Source organism: Centroberyx affinis, unplaced genomic scaffold, assembly GCF_046629955.1.
Source record: "Centroberyx affinis isolate AG114_WGS23_722 - 3 ecotype Tasmania unplaced genomic scaffold, CSIRO-AGI_Caff_v1 ptg001484l_1, whole genome shotgun sequence".
NCBI classification, from domain to species: domain Eukaryota; kingdom Metazoa; phylum Chordata; class Actinopteri; order Beryciformes; family Berycidae; genus Centroberyx; species Centroberyx affinis.
Window position 1 is genome coordinate 313788 of NW_027279951.1, and position 23407 is coordinate 337194.

At 41.5% G+C, this 23407-nt stretch overlaps 3 protein-coding genes across 6 annotated transcripts; 1 reads left to right on the forward strand and 2 right to left on the reverse strand.

Annotated features, from left to right (window-relative positions):
* Nucleotides 1-2802: 2802 nt before the first annotated feature.
* Nucleotides 2803-7359, reverse strand: LOC139650344 (somatomedin-B and thrombospondin type-1 domain-containing protein). Its single transcript, XM_071526987.1, has 5 exons — nucleotides 7122-7359; nucleotides 6325-6516; nucleotides 6108-6186; nucleotides 5372-5554; nucleotides 2803-2920 (listed from the first exon to the last, which is right to left on the reverse strand). The coding sequence occupies exons 1-5, from the start codon at nucleotides 7357-7359 to the stop codon at nucleotides 2803-2805; spliced, it is 810 nt and encodes a 269-aa protein (XP_071383088.1).
* A 3395-nt stretch (nucleotides 7360-10754) lies between these two features.
* On the forward strand, nucleotides 10755-13515 carry rdh20 (retinol dehydrogenase 20). Its single transcript, XM_071526988.1, has 5 exons — nucleotides 10755-11207; nucleotides 12009-12107; nucleotides 12350-12495; nucleotides 13125-13256; nucleotides 13395-13515. Exons 1-5 carry the CDS (start codon nucleotides 10755-10757, stop codon nucleotides 13513-13515), a joined length of 951 nt encoding a protein of 316 aa, XP_071383089.1.
* Nucleotides 13516-14644: 1129 nt separating this feature from the next.
* stau1 (staufen double-stranded RNA binding protein 1) lies at nucleotides 14645-23312 on the reverse strand. 4 transcript variants are annotated; one of them, XM_071526978.1, is made up of 15 exons: nucleotides 23165-23312; nucleotides 20815-21130; nucleotides 20223-20344; nucleotides 19960-20104; nucleotides 19666-19819; nucleotides 19353-19524; nucleotides 19103-19198; nucleotides 18719-18931; nucleotides 18474-18617; nucleotides 18185-18331; nucleotides 18007-18082; nucleotides 17545-17864; nucleotides 17313-17435; nucleotides 15597-15676; nucleotides 14645-15494 (listed from the first exon to the last, which is right to left on the reverse strand). In XM_071526978.1, the coding sequence occupies exons 2-15, from the start codon at nucleotides 21005-21007 to the stop codon at nucleotides 15407-15409; spliced, it is 2073 nt and encodes a 690-aa protein (XP_071383079.1). In that variant the 5' UTR covers nucleotides 21008-21130; nucleotides 23165-23312; the 3' UTR covers nucleotides 14645-15406. The 4 variants fall into 4 exon arrangements, with proteins under 4 accessions (XP_071383079.1, XP_071383078.1, XP_071383077.1 ...); XM_071526977.1 differs by having other exon boundaries at nucleotides 19666-19822; XM_071526976.1 differs by having other exon boundaries at nucleotides 19666-19822; nucleotides 19948-20104.
* Nucleotides 23313-23407: the final 95 nt, after the last annotated feature.

Below are 23407 nucleotides of genomic sequence, written 5' to 3' on the forward strand. Positions count from 1 at the left end.
GTATCACAACATTCCTTTATTTGTATCCAGGTGAAATTGCCTTACATGGTGTCTGCCTCTTGTGTTTGGATTTGGTGTCTCTGCTGAGTATTATCTAGGCAATTCCATGAAATCAGTGCCCTTTGCTTCGCATAAACTACCTGCCAATATTAGAGGCAAAATTGACAACGATAAAAAATCCTACTCAAAAGGCTTTAAAAACACAAACTTAAGTGTCTTCTCTAAACAAGCGTTCAAAAAATGAAATTACTTTGAATTTTAAAATGACAAAATATATTGCATATCAATGGACTGCAATTACATGTTCCAATGTATGGCCTTGGATGAATTTCAGCTCGGATAACTTTTATAATCTGTTACTGAACCCCACATGTTCACGAGATTGTAACCATCTCCATGCTTCTAATGTCTGCTTTTTCATTCATAGTCATATTCTTCGATCAATGTATTCTTTCCACGTTAAACAGGTAGAATTCTGTATATCACATATCAGGTGGGAGTGACACAGGTTAGGTCCTATGATGAGATACACAAGATACACTGTTTCCATCCACATTTTATGTTTTTGCATTAGGAAAAATGTTGTCAGGCTTATCATTTCAATCCTATTAAAATCGTAACAAGAAAAACATTTAATTCAGTTTGAATTCAATTCCTGATCAATATGTCTTGTATATTTGTATGTGTTGATCTTATGAAAAGGTCAGTGTATGCCAACCATTTCAACATCCTCAACCCTGTTATGTTAAATTTCTATGGAGATTTCAAAACACAATTTTAAGACTTGTGCATGAACTTGACAAATATGATTTCTTCTGTTGGTCAGAAATGTCCCTCCTAGCGCACTAGAGCACCAAAAAGACCGGACCATTTATGTTTCATTTTTCAACATTTGAAGGTCTAAAGGGCACTCACGTCATACAACCGCTCATGAAGCATCATGTAAGTGTCTGTCTCATAGTTTCATTTTTTCATGCAATATTTTTTGTTGTTTTCTGCATTAAGGTAGTCAGGGACCATTTTTCACAGAAATATGTCCAAATAATGATGACAATCAATATTTCATGAATAGGCAGCAAGCACTATTGTAGAGAACTGAAATTAAGTATGGACAGATTATATTACACAAATGTGCACACACACACACACACACACACACACACAAAGTATTGAAATCCTGACACTAGTGTTGATACTCGTAAGCTTTTAGTAAAGGTAGCGTAAAGGAATATCAACAATGATGTTCTGAACTGATATCTAGACTGTGATACTGTGACATGATATCACCATGATACAAAAAATACTGATTTATTTTTACAAGTCATCCTTGTTTCCATTTTATTTGGGCACTTTACAAACCAGCCTCCTCCATTTCTGAATGAGCCATCTAAAATCCAGAAGTCTAGTAGTATAAAAGAGCTTTAACGTTTACTGCAGTCCTGAGATGGAGAAATCCACATTGAAATTTAAGGATTATAACTATTATGTTTTATGATGAAAACACAATCAAGTGACTTGTTTTATTTCTCATTTATTGATTAAAAAAAATGAATAAAATCCAATGTAGAGCACAGGTTCTCAGACATTTCCATGCCGAGCACTCCCAAATATAAAGGCATTTGAGTGAACGTTCTCAAATACAGAGGAACTCAAAACAGAATCTGGTTGTTGTGCTAACTGCTAAATTAAAGTGTAAAAAGGTTCAACTTTTCTTAATTTTTATTAGAACCCCATGGGACCCTTTCAAGGGCACATGGTAGTTTCCATACCCCACTTTTAGAACCACTGATTTAGCAAGTAGCCCACTTCCAAATACTCTGAATCTAACACTGTATTACAGGGTTGGGGTCGATTCAGAATGTCTTGATGGAGTAAATTAGATTTTACAGATGATAGTAAAAGGAGGCAAGAACAGTATTAGAGCATGAGACAAATTACAACCTAGTACAAATAAAACACTATAAACTATATTTTTTCTACATGTTTGAAAACTCTCAGTGGAATTGACCCCAACCTTGCCTAAGCCATCAGTCTTTGTAAAGTACATCGTTTCCAGGGAATTGAAAAAAAGATATTTGACCTTCCCCAGCTCTTATACAATGTTGTTTGTAGGTCCTGAGGCTGTCTGTTTTGTAAAAAGAAATTTTTACCTGTTGACTTTCTATGCTGTTGTTTCTGTATAAATGTTATGTTGTTCAATGCATGTTGTAACTTTGGAGTTGTGACTGGTTGTGACTCACACAAAGCCAGTACTTGTCATGTAAAAAAAAAAATGTCTCAATGTCCCAAGATATTTCTATTTCTTTTAGAAAGGCAACATTTCCCTTGGATGACTCGAAAATGAAATAAATCAAATAACTTTACATTTTGATTATTGATTGCTGTCTTTCATTTAAGTATTAATTCAAGGCTTTTTATGTAAACCCAAAATGTGTTGAGGCACAAATATATAGTATTAAAGACAGATTTATTACATTCTGAGTAAGAAATCAGATATTTTCTAGCAGCTATCACAAAATTACAAAACAGAGCCATTACAGAATTATGTTGGTAAATATGACTGGAGGCATACAGCTATATTCATCAAGACTTAACAAGAAACCGCATTGATCTGGAGTCACAGATCAGGCGCCTTTGACCGTATTCATTATGATCAAAAAGATGATGATTGATCGGCGCTCTCTACCATGAGAGGCTTTGTGACCACAGACCAGTATTTGTAGATATACTAGTAGATATTTCTTCATACATGAGTCTGTGTGGATATGTACAGGAGGCTGGCTAAGGGAAGAAAGCAACAGGTCAGATGAAGAGGAAGCTGTGGGCAGTAGGGCAGGAGCAGGCCTCCAGTCTCCCCACTCGTCTCCACACCCCCCTGCATCGAGGGTTCCCCACCGCCTGCCACTGGAGAGACTGTCTCCTAGGGGAACGAGGGAAGAAAGAGTTAGGGACACAATTCAATGAAATGTTTCTTCATATCCAACTGACGTTGTACAATGTTGCCATCTAGTGGTAGCCCTCACTATTACCAGTCAGATCCAAAAGGGATGCACTGTAGATGTATTTTGGGTATAATTTTCACTCTGCAGGGCTCCTGGTTGTTAATAATACCCCAGAATTAAGTAATAGTCCCTTCCTATTACGGCCCAGTTTCCATTTACTTATAAATTGGAACAAGTTGTAGTGTTTTACTCTCTAACACTTATGAAAATAAAGTTTATCCTTACTGCATGGAAAAGCCAGAGGGTAAGAACACAGTAATACCATAGGATTACATTTACAGTCCAGTCTCCAGATGTGTACACTGAAATGTTGATTGAAAAACATGTATCGTACATTTGTCATTATCGCATTGAGAGGATGTGTTGAGAACCTGGTCAGACCATAGAATTAGGCATTGCTTCCTTTTACAGTCCAGTTTCAGCTCTCTTGCTGAGATTACTGGAAGGTTTTCCTTGGATCAAAGTAATGTGGACATCACCCTTTTTCACTGGTGCTGGACAAGGATTAAACTGCTAAATTGAAAGAAGGTCTGCACAACATTTTTGCTCCAACAGTTTTTTGTTGTGGCAAACAACGTTTCCACCGAGTTGGTCTTTGTCAGGTGTGTTTAAGACAGCATCCATAATCCCTTTAATAGCTTGTGAGGACATCACATGATTTGATACTGAAAAAACATGTACAGGTTCAGCATGATTTAATACACGTTTCTGCATCAGCATTCAAATGCTAAATTACTGACTCAAGGACAATAGTGACCAAATACAAAGAACATACAAAATGCATCATAGACACTATTACAACATCTAGAAATGTACATTATTCAGTTTTTGGGGGAGAAATCAACAGTACCTATTTTCAAATAGGGTGGACCCACAAAAACAGGCCAGGGGGCAACCCAGTCCAGTCCAGTCAAGGAAAGCTCTAATGTCATAGTCTTCTTTAAAGGAATAGTCCACCATGTTTTGGGGAGATTGGCCTGTTAGTCAACCTACCCATGACACGAAAATCATCCATGTGTCCCCGGTAGATCATTCGCTCCGGTGCTCCATGATAACACCTATTAGTTAGTTCACGCTTTGTGGGCCTGAGTGACCGTGTGCATAGAGTCCACATAGGGTCTGAGCACAGAGTCATGCACCTCCAAAATTCTGTAACAACATGGATGGTTTTGCAGAGACGGTGGTGTGATAATTGGCAGGCTAGCACTATCCATGGTGGCATGGTGGCAGAACACACACTCAACTGCAAGAACCATGAATTGCCTGACGTTTGTGGAGACCATGCACGCTGTCCGTTCTGTGGACACCACAAAACGCCAAAATAAAGTATGAATCAGCTATTAAAGTGCTTTCAAACAAAGCAGAATATTCACTAGTTGCCATTCACTTTCAACAAGACAGAGACAGACATTTGTTGGCCAAATCCGCCAGACTAGGTGGCACAGCCAGTGAAGCTCACACACAAGAAATCCACTCAGCTGTGGTGGGGTGAGCGACAAAGTTGAAATTGACTGTGGAAAGGACTGAACACTGGACCCTATTTGAAAATTGGCAGCTGTGATTTTTCTCCTAAAATTGAATGTAAATATTAATATTTGTCTCTAAATGTTGTAATTGTGTCTGTTTATGGTGCATTTTGAATGTTTGTATTTTCATAGTGTTTATGGTAAGCTTAACAAACCTAATTTATAATTAAGTATTGCCTTAATTCTTAGACAGTGCACAATTACACATGGGGTATTGCTAATATAAAGCTTCAGTACCTAAGATTGTTCCTTGATGTTGTGACTTACGGTGAAATGGAAGGATTACCTTCATTTCATTAGACTCTAGTGAAGTTAATGTAATATTATTGTTCAACATTGATTTTCTCTATATTTGAGCAAAACAAACTCCAAGCTTATTTCATGGCTGAGAACCACTGGTAAAGGCTTTGAAGAGAACTGTTTGATCTGGGTTTTTTTCATTTATTAACATTTCCTTCACAACACAAGCACATACTCATCTTTACTATTTACTATATGGAAAATCTTAACAAACACTTTAAAGCCTCAAGATGCATGTGAAGCTGATGTTTAGCTGTCAAATGTCATTGCTTGTATCAAAGCATGTACTTTTTTACCATGGTGAAAAAAACATACTTCTTCAACCCCATTGAACACTATGTAAAGAAAGTGAACAGTGATGAGACAGTGTTTCAGTAAGTGGTGCCCTGTTTTAACACAGTTTTGTCTCTCATCCTCTCACATCCTCTTACGATGCCCACTTCAAGAAGGTTATAAGGTGTGAAAAACAGTATGAGCTAAATATTGATCATGTGTCCAACCTAGCGTGTCTTTTCTCTTCTCTTCTCCTGCCTCCATTCCTACCTGTCCTCCTCATCCTCCTCTCCGTCTCCAGCACAGTGTTTCTGCCCGACGGCGAGAGCAGGGGGCTGACACTCCACACACACATGGTGTCCCTCCCTCAGATACTGCATCCACTGGGTGTGCGGGCCCACACTCCGCTGGCAGCCTTTAGTCAGAGAGGTCAACTGGAACTGGACACAGTACCTATTACACACACACTGGGGTTAGGGTCAATTCATGAATTAACTCATTTTTGAAATCTGAAAGAAAAAAAAAAAAAATTCATGAAATTCTGTGAAATTCCATGTTTTTTTTGTTTTTTCTTACCACATATCTGAGATTAAATGTAGTGTTATACAGTATATTATTAATACTCAATATCATAAAATGTTTAAGGTACCTTTCAGGTGGTATTTGATGCATAACATGTAATTGTAATACATACATTATGATTTACTGTATTTGATTTATTTAACTGTCTTTTATTTGATTTATAATGTTTGGTTTATAATGTTTAGCAAGTCAAGACAACCTCTCTTAGAGGTGGAATCTCATGGAATGTACTGGAATTCATTTCTGTTTCCTGTCATTCCAATTCAATTCCAATTCTGTTTCCTTAGAGCTGGGTGACATTCCAATTCCAATTCTAGCTTGAGGAATTGAATTGGAATTTACCATGCATACTCAACTCAATATATGAAAGACAAAAGGAATGTAAGTAGGCTATAGATTTCTGTGGACTGTCTGGATGTATTACCCTATAATGTCACCGCTGTCAGGGATGTCTCTCTTCTTCCTGGCGTTGCCATAGCCACCCGTGGTAATGAGAGCTGGGACTGCAGAGGGAGCATCCATGATAACAACAGATTATGTGACCATGGTCTGTACATTGTGCCACACAGGGCCTCATAAATTTGAATTTGAATTTCTAAGGAATATCAGAGAATGATGGGCATGAGGCAGATTTTTCTCACCAAGTGATTTGCGGCAGTGCCGCTGCTGAGAGCGGTACTCTGCACAGCCAGCATGCTCCTCCAGATGGGGACAGGGTTTGCCTCCGTTGAGCGGCTCCTGAAGGATGGTCCTGCTCCGCCTGCGTACTGTGGCCCTGCACGGTTCAGCACAGCCCGACCACTGTGTCCACTCACTCACCACACATGACACCGCTATGGAGAGAGCAGATACAAAGACAACAGCTGAGGCAGAATCAAAAACAGCATCATATAATTCCCTTAATAGTTGCTCTTTGCCTACAGAATTACTTGCCATATAGGAATTTTAAGAATGCAGAACATCAGAACATAAAAGCCATATTAGGCAGACCATTTAGAAATCTGGCTGTTTGGATATTTCCCATGTATAGCCCCACTGCATTTCATGTGAGGGGTCAGAGCTCTGGCAGGTTTTCACTGGATCAGGTAGGATAGGATTTAATTTCAGGCCACTGAGGTAGATAGACTACAGCTATCACCAGAGATTGAACCTGTCACCTTCTGCACAGGCTCACTATGGGCCTATGCCATTTAGTGCAGACTTTTTAAGCCATCCTGCCTCCCATGGCATCTCAAAATGACTCTTAATATTTATTTATTTTTAAGGATATTTTCTGGTCTCCTCTGTTGTGTCTTGTTGTCTGTGAATTCTTATTTTATTTAATACAAATTGGGGAAAATTACTGTTAAATTGGCATGCCAACCTCAAAGTAGGCTATTTCGTTGAATTGTTGAAATGATAAACAAATTCTATTAGTTGAAAACTACGTGAAACCTACCTGGGCAGGCTATCTCATAATCATGACAGCAGTCCAGAGTGGAGACACAAGCCTGGTCGCAGTAGCAGGTGCCGTAGGATCGGTCAGATCTCCATCCTTCACTGATGCATGACGGGTCGCGGCCGGTGCAGCACAGACCCACTTCCCGACACCCTGACTCGCATGGACCGGCGAGGAACAGTGACAAGCCGACACAGAGACAAACCAAAGTGGCAGGACTGTGCCTCCAAGTTGGCATCACGATGGCCCGCGTAACTTCTGCCTCTTGGCAATGCCGCGCCACAATGTATGGCGCACTCTGAACAATTTAGCTGTAACCCCTGTGCCGGCCCTGAGCAGAGGCAATTACTCAGTGAAAGAGTAAATTAGAAATCTCTCAAATTTCTCCATTAGCTCCTATCATTTGTGCTCAGTTAGGTCAGTCACTGTGTGTTATGTGCTATACTGCTGCCTGCGACCCACTCAGGTCGAAGGGCCGCGAGTTATTCATGTGTCAACGCTGTATCTCTTAAAGGGACAGTTGCATTGGACCCTTACCTAGATGAAGGACACTTTTAGATTTTACCAAGAAGCAGCAGTCCTACCGTCAGTCAAAATTGAATGTGACAATGTAAGATCACCCATTAAGCAAGTACCAGACCAGATTAATATTGCCTACATAAAGTCATTATTGACTTCAAGGATTTATTTTATACATTTATCACCCTCCCCCTATTCATTAAGAAACCTTGCTAATCCTGTCCAAAACACCTTGCTCAAAGAAAAGCCTCTGTTCCCACAGTCTCTTAATGTTCCATGTTTAGTGTTGTCTCGTCTGTCTCTTCCACATTACACAAGAAGTCAGCCGCCTGGGCAACAGCATTACCCTCATGGTAGTTTAGCGTCTTTCTGCAATGTATTGATAAATATGGCTCTATGCAATGTAAATATTTACCTGCTCATTGAAATTAAGTTCACAATTGAATTGATGCTTATATGGGCCCACAGTCTGAACTTAAGCTCTGACACTAAAACTAAACTGTTTAGCCATTGACTAATTTTGCATTGTGTTTCAGGATGCCTCCGTGTTCGCTATTTATGTCAGTAATATAGCCACATTAGACAGTACGTGTGATGAGTCCACAGGCCCACCAAAATTAATAGGTAGAATGAATAGCCTGTTTGCTTTACACTGCCCTTCCTCTCCAGCTCTGTTAGTGGAAGCAGCCAGCTTCCCTGGCCATGTGTGCCTGAACATGTGAAAAGAGTGGATTAATGCAACTCGTAGGGCTGGGGTTATTCATGCAGAAAAAACAACAATGTGGACAGTGCAGCGGTACACCGGCCTGCACTCAAACTCAGATTCCCAGTACTAACGTGTGTGTGTTTGTGTGTGTGTGTGTGTGTGTGTGTGAGAGAGAGAGAGAGAGAGAGAGAGAGAGAGAGAGAGAGAGGAGAAATTGTGGGTGGAGAATGAAAGACCCATTGTACCGATACACATAAACTAACTAGCACACATCAAATAATTGTACTAACATGCTTTACTTATGTGAGAGGGGGAAAAGATGGGGGGGGGAGAGCGAGAGAGAGAGAGAGAGAGAGAGGGGGAGAGAGACAGAAGACAGGAAAGCATTGACATGCCTGCAGTGGCTCCTTCTCCTTATGCGTGGCCCTGTATTGTGGCCCCCATGTATACTCTGGGAGTTGTATAGCTTGTAGAGATGGGACCCCCTCCATTTACTGCTCCAGTAAACAGCCAGTCAGCCCTAAATGCATACAGCCACAGCCCATACAGATGAACATGTCAACTCAAGGTTCAGCTATGACAGTTCCAGACAGTCAACAATTAATTGTTCAACTTAACTGGAAAACAAATACATGGAGAATGTGGCACATTTCCCATCCTACTAAGTCTATTTATGAGGGAAACCTGCTGAAGTTGTCAAAATCATCATGTACAAAAACAACATCTATTCCCATAGTATTGTAAAGCTCCATCTTTAGTGTTGTCTAGTCCAGTGGTTCCCAATAATGTGTGCCATCATGAATCAAGGGTATACAGGTTTTCACTCCAACCAGCACTACACTAGCTTATAAAACGAAACGCAAAAAGTCAACAGTTTATCCAACAGCAATAATCTCCTGGTAGTTTAGTGTCATTCTGTAGCAGTAAATATGGTTCTGTATGTAATGGATGGATACAACAGACATGTTGACTTGAAGACGAGAACTGCCCAGGGTTGAATTGCTTCCCACCACTAGTAAACAACATAGTAATCAGAAATGTATAATTTTTAGGGCATATCTGGCTGTGTAGCCGGCTGGCGCCCAATCAATCATAACGGTGCCAAGCCTGCCTTAGATCCACATCTCCTGATCTGCATGCCAATATTTAGGTATTACCACTAGACTTAAGGCACTGACTCTGATGTGCTTTTGCTTCTGTTTCCAAGTGTTGCTCAACTGATCTAAGGCAAAATTCTTTGCAGTATTAAACCTGGCCTCCCTCTACAGCCTTGACCCATTTCTACAGTAAAGATATGCTGTACTTTGAAGAATCTTAGTATAGTATAAAATTGCCATGGGATATGGCACCCCAACAGGTTAAAAAAATATATTTTCAGTATAATAAAAATGACAACATTGACAACATTTGTGTCTTAGATGTCCCTTGCTTAATTAATTACCTGTTAATGTGCCTAAATTTAAGAGAAATCATTATGAAGTTGTGAGTAAACAAGTGTTCACATATGAAATGAAGGACGTGATACACATAGCCTTCTTGGGACGTAAGAAACTATGCAGAGATTTACCATTAACATATAGATAATCTTCTTATGGTCTCATTTAATATGGTACTCAGTGCTCCAGGGGTACAACTGGGACAAAATCAACAATGGAAAAACAGAGAGGTGTGCTGAACAAATATTCAAATGCACTCTGTTGCTTCCTTATCCTTGCATCATGGCCTTAGCTGAACACTAAACCAAATACAAATTTAGCTCACTTTAAACACAAACTATAACTACTTACTGACCAATATACGGTACAACTATAACCTCCCTTCCACGCATGCCTCTATGGCATGATTACAGAAGAGAAGTGAACTATTATGGAGACTTTTACATATGTACAGCCGAGGACAAGAGGCTTTGTATCCTAATTTGTTCCCCTGCAATAACCAATTACAAATATATATGTGCATGTGTTTCATATATTTATGTGTGAGAATAGTATACATGTATATGAGTATTACATTTTATTAGTATGCATGTACACGAGCAGCAAAGTTTGAATTATGTCCTACAAGGCCTTCACATACCACAAGAATCTTTATTCTCATACTCAATGTAATGCTGTTTAGCTGGCACATGTGAATTTCCAAAGTAATGATGAAAATGCATACATTCACAGCTCACAACAAAAGTGGTCTTATTGAGAGCTCAAGGTATTTCCTCTAATCTGGGAGGCTAGTGTTTAAATAGACCAAGGATGGAGGCTGGGATCACAGAAGGAGGGAAACACCAGCTTGGCTGTCTGCACCCTTTGCACTCACACAGTCCACAGGGCAGCAGGTGTGAATCCACAGTAGTAGTAGGCCATTCAGACATTTGTTTCTTGCAATCAGGACCATCACCAGAATATTAGGGCAAAATGATTTTTCTAATGGACCTCCAGATGATGCTGCTGGACGTGATTTACTTCATCCTGCGCAACTCTGTACGAATCGTCCTCCGTCCGCGCACGAAGCCCATAGACGGTGAGCTGGTGCTGATCACCGGAGCAGGGGGAGGCCTAGGTCGTCTCTTTGCTCAGGAATTCACCAAGCACGGGGCGGAGGTGGTGCTATGGGACGTCAACAGCAGTGCCAACGAGCAGACAGCCAAGCTGGTGCGTGAGATGGGGGGTAAGGCACACACCTACACGGTGGATGTGACCAACCGGGAAGATGTGTACCGCAACGCAGACCTGGTGCGAAAGGACCTGGGCCGGGATGTTACGATGCTGGTGAACAATGCAGGCGTGGTGGCTGGGCAGCGCATGTTAGACTGCCCGGATGAACTGATGGAGAGGACCATGAAGGTCAACTGCCATGCACTCTTCTGGGTGAGAACTCTGTGGTCAATATGGGGCAGGCTTATGGATGGAGGGGTGGCAATGGGCTTAGAGGGTTTGGAAATTGATATCAATGTTGGATGTTTATACATGCAATCTTACTTAGACACCTCTTTGAAAAACAACTTGTTGATAACTATCTTGTGGATCTGGATGCTGATCTACAATCAGTTTTGCATTTCTGATCATCATAAAGGGAGATGGTCAAATACATCTTGTCTATGTTCCCAGATCAGCACTCCTATTCAGAGTGACTGCCAAATATGGGTTATAACCAGTACACTATATGGTATGATTTTTTTTTAATTATAAGAGAATAGAAGTATTTGATCCTGTGTGCAATTACTAGTCATTTTTTTTTAAGTTTTCATCAAGTTCGCCCGAGTTTGTAGGTGTCAGATTGTTAAAGCACAACACAATGTGGCATTGACTGAAACTTGGCATGTTGAAATTAAGCCTTTGCATTGCAAAACGTTTGAGAACCATCATGCCTTTCTGCATCAGCCGTTATACAGAGCAGGTTATTGTGCATAGTGTGACGCATGACACGTGTAAAATGTATAGCTGTATTTAATAGCTTTATCCCCTTAACAGAGCAGCCCCCCCCCCCCCCCCCCCGAGCTCACTGAAGGACTATGGGATTCCCACACCAATCCTCTTAATTGGAAACTGCCCGTGCAACATAAGCTTCCTTCACATTGAGCAACATTTAAGAGGCACGAGTCATGTGATCACTATCCAATTTGCTGCCTCATAAGTTATTGTAATATCATGTGTGTCTGTGTGTGTCAGACGGTGAAGGCCTTCCTCCCTCAGATGAAGGCCCAGAATCATGGACACATAGTGACCATCGCCAGCGTCCTTGGTCTCTTCAGCACAGCTTGTGTGGAGGTGAACCAGGGAGGGAGACACCAGGGAGCCCACACTAATATAAACATCACTGGAACATTAAGATATGCAGCTTTATTATTATTATGGTCTTCCATACACTACTCTGCTAAAATTCTGTAAATGATTAAATTATTACAAATAGTGTGAATAGTCCTTGTGATCACATCTGATGTTTTATAAATATCTGCTACTTGTAAAGATATGGTAAACATGCTCTGATGTGTGGTTTTTATCTGAGACAGGATTACTGTGCCAGTAAGTTTGCAGCAGTGGGCTTCCACGAGTCTATGGCCCATGAGCTGCTAGCTGAGGAGATTGATGGAGTCAAGACAACTCTAGTGTGTCCCTACATTGTGGACACAGGCATGTTTCAAGGCTGCAAGATTCGGTAAGTCAACAAAATTCCCATGGGAGTAAGTAATCTCTATCTTTCAGAAGACGAAGACACAAAGAAAAAGTGGACTGATTTAGAGCCAATCATGGATTTATTAAGAAATCTGAATAAAGTATGGCAAAATGTCTGCTTATTCATTTCAAGCCAAAAAGCTCACCCAACGCATACACCTAAGGCCTTTCTCAATATGCATTCTTGTGTCCTCCATGATAGTTTGATGCCATATCTAATGGCTGAAGTACAATTCAAAATGCATTCTTGTGTTCTCCATGATAGTTTGATGCCATATCTAATGGCTGAAGTACGATTCAAAATGCATTCTTGTGTCCTCCATGATAGTTTGATGCAATATCTAATGGCTGAAGTACGATTCAAAAACAAAAGAATGCAGCGGACAGATAAAGATCCCAGAAGTGTACTTGCCAACCACAAAATATGGCTGGTGATTTGGCTGATGAGAACAAATGAGAAGCCCAGAGACACATTGCGAGAACAATGCATCACAACTAGCTAGCATAAACAAACAGCAATAGTAAAGAGTAGTCCTGTCCTGAGTGGCTGGACCCAACAGATAAAAGAAGTCTGCAAATGACAGCCTCTTTGTCCTTTGGTGCCACTGATAGGGAGGAGGTGGAACTGCTCCTTCCACCACTGGAGCCCCAGTACTGTGTAGAGCAGGCCATGAATGCCATCCTGATAGACCAACCATTAGTGTGCATCCCACGGCTCACCTACCTGCCTTTCCTAACCAGAGCGTGAGTACCAAGAGACACCTTCACGTTATCCACAAACCTTTATATTCTTAAGCCTGTGTGTCAAGACCAAATGTTCTCTTTTTAGTTAACAGTTACTCAATGAGTTGACATTCCATTGTACCTGTTCTCTTCCTGCAGATTGTTGCCATGGGAATCCAATGTGGTTACTTATCGTTTCATGGGATCCGATAAGTGCATGTACCCCTTCATTGATACCATGAAGAAAAGAGTTTCTAACTGCCCCTTAACGGTTGCATAGCCATAACTGCAGTTAACTCAACCTGTCAACCCACTTGGGAGTCAAAACCTTCAAACTAAAATTGGATGTCATTCAAAAAGCATGTCTGTTATATCAGATAATGGGAAAAGACTACAGTGACCAGAGATGGCCCTGGACTGCCAAGCTACAGCCAGGATTCAGTCAAGTGAGGAAGGTCAGAACTGAAAGAAACAGAGGTCAGAGGGAAGGGACTTAACATTTGGAGATTGACAATTCAGTAGTGTGTGCTGGATGACTGCTCAGCCAAGTAGTCATCAGCACTCAAAAATATTTCAATAGGCCTACTGGACAGGCAATGTCGATATTCAAGTCCCTTCAAACTGTACACACCTTAAGAAAATAGGGCACACCTGTGCAGTTACTAAATCCTCAACAGTGACTGAATCCTGGCCAAATGGGCTTTAACATCTATATCTAGTTTAAGTGCCAGAATCTGTTTGTTACATCAAGATGCTGTATTATATTTACATAAAATAAAATATGAGATGTTGTCAAAGTGCATTTCTGTCATTTGTGTCCAAGACAAGCCATGGACGGATGAGAATCTGCAGGTTTTCATTCCAACCAAACACTACACCAGCTGATTTCACTGATCAACACACCTTAAACCAGAGGGGGAACCGGTTCAGTGAAATCAACTGGTGTAGTCTTTGGTTGGAATGAAAATCTTCAGACTGTCGGCCATTTATGTTACATGGTTGCCCCTGATGTGCGCAGTTTTTTTTGTTTTTTTTTATTAATATGGCTGCTAAATCACTGGCAATCATTGCTTGATCTGTGCTCTCCACTACACTAAAAACCACAAGATCTCATTTGGACTCACATAGGCTAAACATACCTGTCTAACTAGAGCAAGTGGTATTTTTTTGTGCGTCAGTGTGCTGTTGCAAATTGTTTCAAGAGATGCAAATGAGCAAAAGGGAGTGCTGGTGCCACAATAATGACAAAAAAACTGATCCGGTAATTCAAGTTCGTGCATGAGAAAACACTCTACCATGAGTTTCATCATGCCAACCTTACTGCCGGGTTTTATGAATAACACCCATTACTTTTTCAGTTACAAATTTAAGTAAACAGATAAAGAAAAAGACAAGATAACAGATGTCTTTATGTGTTGTTTTACTTACATTCCATGGGGAGCAGAGAGAGTGGTGGGGGTTGACATTAGGGAGGGGAAGGGGGCATCAGAGAAACCGATGCAACAGGGGAACAGGGGTAAGGGGGAACATCGTGCTTAGACCGTACGCAACAATAGACTCCCCGCCACACATAGTGGGGACAACATCACATTACACACACACGCTACATTTAGTCACAAAACCTTCCCAGCCCTACATGGTAATGTAGATAAACACTTCACTTGTGGTTGTTGATATAAAGCACTCTAGGAAAATCAACAGTGGTTCGCAAGCTGCACCCTAGACTTTGATGGGGTCCACAAGATCGCTTCACAAGATCTACTTTAATGGCCCACCTCAGCGGGGGTTAAAACATAAAACACTTAAAAACAAGAAAAAGTAAGTCTCACGGAGAGGAGTACAAGTTCTAGGCAAAACAAAACTTATTTTCACAGTTCATCGTTTTCATTCTATTTCAGTAAAGCAAACCCCCGTTTCATTGACTAGGATGCAGCTACTTTTTCTACAAAGCAACAAAAGAATAAATAATGTGTACAATTAAACAACATCAAGGAGAAGAAACCGTTCTTTCTATCAATCTTGTTTAACTGTGAACATTTTGGAACAATGAATATGAAGTGATGGTTTAGAGCCTACAGTGCCCCTGGCTTCCTGTAGCCTTCTAAAACAGCCTAAGAACACAGTGTCTTGAGTTTTCTCTAGTGCTTTTTCAGACAACCAAACCTGTGCGTCTAAACAGTGCCATCCAGAGTCTGTGCCAAGGTGCTTGAGTTAGTCTGTTTGAGGAGCGAGTCGCCTTCCATATCCTGCTTGCCACACCTACGGAAAATGAGTCCCATTTAGTGTCACTGTCTGCAATTAATCAGCCTTTCAACGTTCCTGTCATAAGTAGGTAGCGAGAAAGGACGTGTCACAGCTTACCCAGAGATTGGTCCATTTCCTGTCCTTTCATTGGGCTGCTGGTCCAACTCTGAGAGTAACTTCAGTATATTCAGCGCAGCCTATGGGGGTGAAGAAAAGGATAGGTTACAGCAGTGATCTTCAGAAAGCCATCTCATGAGCCATTTGCCACTCACTATAGATTCCTGAGTAGCACTTGGAAATATGAGGCACAATTTCAGCATCTACATCTTCTATATCAAAAAGTGCAGGTGGGAGGGGGTACTCCAGGAAAGAAGGTTTTCATATTCTCACCCACCATTTTGAGCATTGAAAACAAACTACTTCAACAGGGCTTCTAGAAAGTAAAAGGTACAGTCAACTCCAGAATTATTGGCACTCTGTGAAAATGAGCAAAAATTTTATTTCATTCAAAGTTACTGGCACCTCCCCTGGAGAGGATAACAACACCACTGAGCCTCGGCCTGTAAAGGTTGGAGAACGCTATTGGACGGATCTTGGATCACCCCTCCATGCAGAAAATACTTGATATCCTTGACAGGTTTTCAATAGGGTTCAAGTCCGGAGACTGAGATGGCCATTGCAAAACATTTATTTTGTGTTCCCACAACCATTTCTGTGTTGATTTTGACGTATGTTTGGGGTCCTTGTCTTGTTGAAAGGTCCATCTATGGCCAAGTCTCAACCTCCTAAAATATCCTGGTACTTCGTGGAATTTATTATACCACTAAACTGTGCAGTTCTGAAACTGTGACCCTTGGGCTCTTTGCTTTCCTCACTATCTTCCTCACTATGCTGGGGGAAATATGCACATGTCCTCTTCCTGACAAATTTGCAACTGACTTCTGAAACGTTTTGATTATTGCCCTGACGGTGCTTATGTATTTTTTTATATCCATTACCATATTTATGTAGGTCAACAAACATCTGTCTCTTGAAAGAGTTGACAGCTCTTTGGTTTTCCTCATGGTGATGAATGACAAAGGGATTTTACATGTGTGCAACCTCATATTTATACCCCAGTGAAACAAGAAATGGTGAAAGGCAGCAATACAGCTTCTGGAGACTGAGATCAATTCAAAAGAAAAAAAAATAGAATTTCATCACAGACACCACTTTGTTTGGTTTTATTTAAATATTCTTTAGGGGTGCCAATAATTTGACCCCTATGTTTTTTATAAGAATTATTTTTATTAAGTAAAAGAAAGTAAGTAGTTTCCCCAAATGTTTGAGCAGAAAATTTGAATCATTACGTGTATTGATTATTGTATCATTTTTGCTCATTTTCATAAAGTAGAGGAGTTGACTGTAAATCAAGTTGATTAACCCAAAAAGCTTCATAGATTTTAAAGCAAATTGGTTTCCTTTCAACAAGCTGGAAGCAAAGCATGATAGTGTGCAGATTTTTCACTCACTGACTGGTGCAGCGATAGTGCAGTGATGATTCAATGATCATATGATAGTTTAGCTCTTCCTCACCATTATGCCTCTAGCTAAAATAACACTCTTTTACCATTTTGCCAGCCAGTGATGGGGAAAACAGAATATTTTCTCATCCAGCCTGTGTCATTTTCTTCAAAGGTAGTTCCCTTACATTGCTTTCTTGCGCATGGCTCTAGTGACAGGATTAATGTGACAGAGGCACATAGTATCTTAACAATCATACAGAGGACTGATGATAACACAGTTGATGTTGACCAATCATCCAGTTGTATTATGTCTTGAGTTGAGACTCACCATATCATGACAGGACTCTACATCCTTCCCGATCCCATGACTGATGAGGGGTGGCTGGGAGGAGCAGTTAATCAGTGACACAAACTCGTTCTTATTGTTTTTGGGAAAATCTTTGTATTCCACCTGCAAGCAAATACCACACTCCAATGAATTTTCATTAACTATACTTCAATCTAAATAAAATGCATATGCACCAGTGGACTCCTTGAGTTTAGATGATGCAATTAGTTACCTGTAGGCCCTGCACGGAGGCCAGATAGCTGAGCTGTTCAGAAGGCCTGGTAAGGGGTCCGTGGGGTAGTTGGCTCAGGCTGTTTTTGTTTTTTAGGATGGTCTCAGCAGTCAGGGAGGTCCCTGCATAAAGCAGCTCATTGGCAATCATGGCAGTGATTGTGGCCTTGGCTGGGTTGGGCATAGCCCGACTGTAGTCCTTGGCCTGGGGTCCCTGGCAGACCCCAACTGCTTGGGCCACCTCAGGCACCATGGGCAGGATACCTGCAGGCAGCTGCTGGTGGCTGAGGTAAGGCAGACGGAAGTCCTCCTCCTTGGAACCTGCCAAAGACAAGCACACACATTTGGGATGAGTGCATTACTTTGCTACTACTTCACCATTATAAATAAATAGTAAATTAGTAAATTAGTTGGCTCTAAAATATTTACGAGTCTAGTAGAGGACAACTCCTTTGGCACTCACCCAATGCCACCTCCTCTACAGAGCCAGGTTCAAAGAAGGTCACTTTGCGCCCATCTCCAGGTTTTTTCACTGGGGCCTAAATATTACAAAAACAATATTCACACTTGTGAAGATTCAAATAGCGACATCCAGCACTAACTTGTCTGCCATGTACAAGACTCCAGAGGTCCAACAATACCTTCTCATCAGTTTTGAGTGCCGGTTTGGGGGGCTGAGGCTGAGGCACTTTATATCCCAAGAGCTCCAGCATTTTCTCTGCTGCATTCCTCTTGGCCACCTTCTTACTAGGTCCCATGCCCTCTGCACACTGGCCACACACCGTCACCTGTCCCGGTCAACACACAGCATACACAGGTCAAAGAGCTGAGAGCGGGTAAGGTATTAAGGAGCAAAGATAGAGGAAAAGAGGGCCAGATGTTGCTAGAAGCAAAGCTACTGGCATGCATAAGCTGCTGCTGTTGACTCACCTGCATGACAAACTCCCTGCGGCGCGGTAGACCCCTCTCTGTCACCATGCTGTACTCTGGCTCCTTCTCCTTCTTGGCCTGCTGGATCTGAGCCAGGCGGCTGATGGGGTTCATACCTTGACCGTATTCTGGGCTGGTCTGCAGCTGGTGGGGTGGAAGGTTAACCATTACACAGAGCAGAATCTTCAGCTATCATAAAACCTGTATTTTCATATCCTTGTATTCAAGCCAGGTGGTTCCATTACCTTGATGATGGATTTGGTTTTCTTTTTGATGCGCGGCAGCATCTTTTCCACAGTGGGTATGTGGGGTAGCCTCTTCAACTCCTCCAGCACCGCTGCTGCTGCCAGCTTCTTGGCAATCTTTTTACTCTTTCCCTCACCCTCTCCAGTGAACTCCCCTACAGTCACCCGCACTACAAAACTCTTCATGTGGGGGGGACCTGCCTCTTTCAAAACCTGGAAGACACCGGGGGAAAATAATGACAAATCATGCTGTAGAGAAGTATTCAGGTTCCAGAACCACATTGGATAGGGAACTGGTATAATACACATATCTCTTCCACATATTATTGAAATGAAGCGTGCCTATAAATATTTTTAAAAAGAAATGTATGGATCCCTTCAAACCTCAAAGTTGACAGGTAGGTTCCGTTTAAGTGCAATTTCAAACACTTGACTGATTTCTGATTTGTTGAGGTTCTCCTCCTCGGGTTCTCCATTCATCTGTCAAGAGCGGAGAGAACATCACAGAAAAACAATTGGTTCGTATGAGATTGTTCCAACAGTTTTATTTCCACAGCAGCAGAAATATGGTTGTTTGCAATGTAAAATAAATCAATAGCTCTATTCCATCCTGAGTGTGCACTTCTCTTCTCACCACTGGCAGCTGTTGCAATATTGGCTCCTTCTGCAGCACTTTTAGGGCCTTGGCAGCAGCGTCATGTTTGGCTAACTGCCGTGTGCGTCCCTTCCCATGGAACTGCTGGCCTCCGATGGACAGCTCCATGTGATACAACATTGGTCCCACTGGAGGAAATGGGTAGTAATACCTGGACACAGAGCGGACAACGATGTCAAATGCAATCATTTTTCCATCTCAGAAGTAGACATCATCATCAAATTATTCAAAATAAAGAACCTGATACCAACAAAAAGCTTTGTCATCACATATTCAAGTAAAGAAAACTCACTGTTGCATAGAGCGTTGGTAAGGCCCAGGACCTCGGATGTTGTAGTTGAAGTTTGGTGGTCTCATCCCCGGGTATGGGTCGATGGGCTTATACATGGGCTTCTTACCAAGCTTCATACATAGTGCATTCAGCTCCATGGTGTGTGTCATGCAATCTGCTATGAGGTCCACACAAAGAAAACCCAAGATAAAAACGCATACAAGCAAACCCGCTTTTTTGCCAAGTATTGACAACAAGCATACGAAACAAGAGGCTGAGACGGGGCCAGTTGGAACAGCCCACCTGGGTTCTTGCCTGTGTTGCGGGGCGTCCTCACGGTGGGCTTGGGCAGCGTAGTCTCGGCAAGGGCGGATGCAGCAGCAGAATGCTGGGCTTTCTTGATGCTGGTCCCCTCCGCCTCCCAATGTTGATCTCCCAGTGTGAGTCTCACTGAGAAAATCTGACAGAGGCAGAAGACACAAGGAAAACAGTGGATACTCTGAACTCAAGAGAGGGAGAACAATAGCAGCGGTGAGATCACATTGTAGGTTTGCTTGTGAGAGACAGTCTAGAGGTACCTTGGAGTGAGCTGGTCCTTGCTCACAAAGCAGCTTATACTCAGGTTGGATCTTGTTGAAACGGGCTAACTCATTCACCAAACACATGGGTGTCTTCTCTTTAGGGTTTGCCATGTTAGATACTATAAAAAAGCAAACGAAATAGATCTCATACCCATAATTAAACAAATGAGCATGTTCATGAACACAAATATAGCAGGTTGCACTCAGCCCCAACGTCTGATGGCAAACGAACATAGTCTGAGGGCAAATTACTTGGTAAACCTTTAAAAAAGGGACGCATAAAATCCTAGACATTTCAAAAATAAGACCTATAATGATGTATGCTTCCTCTAGCAAGCACACAAAAAAGATCCAGAGGTTGTGTTGAAAGCAGTCCCTAGTCAGTACCACATTAAGTAACACGTAGGACGGGTTTGAAATACAGACAGAAGGTGTAAAGGTGTAATGCAAATACAAACTGTATGTTTTTAGATGAAAAAAGCAAGTGTATATGCTAGCTGTTAAAAGGTAGTCAAACAGTACATCCTTTACTAAATTCTGAAAGCCAATAAGGGAAAACAAGCTCCTAAAACAAACAAACAAAGCAAACCTGTGGTGGGACTGAAGGGAGTGGCTGAGCCCGCAGGGAGTGAGGAGCTCCTGAGGGGCTGGCTGGCGCTCTCAGAGGGTAGGGTCCCCGAGGCGCAGGGGATGCTGTAGCCAGGCTGTGGCTGCCCCAGCTGCAGTGGGGCGGTAGCGGCGGGCATGGGGTTACCCGGACACTGAAACTGGAGCTGGGACATCCTCGCTGGTTTGGCTTAGTCAATAGTAGGCTGAGGTCAAGGTCAGAACTTTGCAGCGCCGTGATGGTGAACGCCAAAGGTAGAGGAACTGTTAATTGAGGAGCTCTGACTGTAAAGCTCTGCCTAGAAAGTGTGGATACAGATGAGAGAGAAACTGAGATGTGTCCATTCCGACAAGAGGGAATCTCTCAATTTTAACTTGCACCCCCTCAGTTATGCTTCCCTTGAATTACAATGGTTGAAATTTGCACATTTAAAAGCATTCTGATTGTTAAATTGAAAAATAAAAACATTCAAATAGCATGTTTGCGGTCAGAAAAGTGATCCGAATATGACATAGGTTTTGGCCTAGGCTAATATTTGATCTATATTAATGAAAAAACATAATTATCTGATGAAGATAGGTTTAAGTTATATTGTTTTCTACTTAAACACACACTGAACACTGGTGAGAACACAAACAAAAAAGTAGAACTACTGTTAACAGTGAAAACCAGTGTGGTACCCTTGTGTGGCCCTCCTTTCTCTGCAAATCCTGTTCCAGCACTGTAGTCACTGGTCACAACGACAGTATCTTCCAACCCTGACCCTTTGTGCAAAACTGCACATGACATGATGACAGTGTCTTACAATTCAGGCAACATTCACTCTAGGTTAGCTTTTGAAATAGGACCCACTGCAATGGGGGACCAAGTAAGGTTTAGGTGAGGTGACTTCAGGTAATTCTATTCCTTGAAAAAACAAATGTCAGATAGGCCCGCTGTATTTTTCAGTATTAATGGTCAGTATTATTATTAAAGACTCTAATTTTCCCTTCAGTAATATTACAGATGTAACCTCACAATGAATTGGATGTACATTCACTCAAGTAAAATATTTCATTTCTAGCAATAATATAAAAATTGGTTATTAGGTAATTAGTTTCATTGTAACGTCAGTACATTTTGATGATTTTAACTACAACGAATCCAATTCATTTGATAACACTTTCAGAGTGAACTATGTTAAGTTAATTTGGGAGGTATGCCATTAAACTAAACCACAATACTCAAACTAAGGTTGGCCTAAAAAAAAAATGGCAAGAAGCTCATCATAGGCAGATAGCGGTAGCTTCCAGATCAGATCACCCAACATGTCAACCTTAACTTGCGACACTAACACAAACAACTACAACAAAGACAACCCGTTTCGATGTAACCAGATGGTGAGCATGACTTATATTGTATGTTTGGTATTAGTTATATAAATTTAGCGTGAAAATTAGCCGGTAACACCAACCCGACCACTGTTAGCTTGTGCTAACATGTTAGCTGATGATGTGTTAATTCTTCACCAAGAACATCAGCTCTGACGCGAGTCATTTTGACATCAACAGTATTAATGTCATGAACTTTAACGTAGTTGGCAAAGGGTGTTCCTGATTCAAAAGCTTTAACATCCATGGTTTTCGTGGAGTTTTTCTCATTGAGGATCTTAGGTGTCGTTGTCATTTGTTTGATAATGTGGGCGCTGTGAAGCCCTTTGAGGCTGTAACTGTGATTTGATTAAGGGCTTTACAAATAAAGTTGACTTGACCCTAACAGCTATCTAATGCTATTTAACGTCACCAGCCAGGGTAAATTAGCAATGCCAATTGACATGAATCTTAGCTAGATCGAGCTAATCTCGCAAACCAGCATAAACACAAGGCGTCAATTGACTGGAGATGTTGATACCGGCATATGCAAATATCTCTCATATCACTGCTTGTGTTCCTTAATGATCTCATCATCCGTGTTAACTGCTTCACTGTTGATGTGGCTAGTATGTTGCCGATAAAGCATTGGTTTTGTAAATCAGGCCGGTGGGTGGCTAAACAAGCTGTCCTGCAGCCAAGCTACTTACTACGTTAGCTAGCTTACTAGCTATACTGGTAGGAATGGACTCTATAGGACATTTTCGGCAAATGGGGATCTTATTCTTCTACTGCAATAATGGTGACCCCCGAACCAGGTAATACATAACATATAAACTGCACCACCTCACGTTACAATACATGCTGAAATCTCATTATTAACACGAAATGTCTCATCCCTTACTTCAGTTAATTGAGAGCAGCCCAATAGCCTGCTAGCTAATCCCGAGCATCGACAAGCGTCTACACAAAACAAATCTCACCTTGTTATTCCTTTAGTTCAATTCTTAGTTACTCCATAGGATACGTTGCTGAAGTATCGTTTGCTTTTGTTATTGCCCAGTTTCAAGGGAGAGTCTATGTGATTTTTATATCAAAATGCTGGCGGTGAGGAGGTGGACAGTAGGTAGACAGGGCAAACACTAAAGAGAATGGCCCAATCTGGATTCTCTCTTCAGGAAGTGACGTCGGACAAAGAGGAAGTACATCCAAAATCATGCATTTAG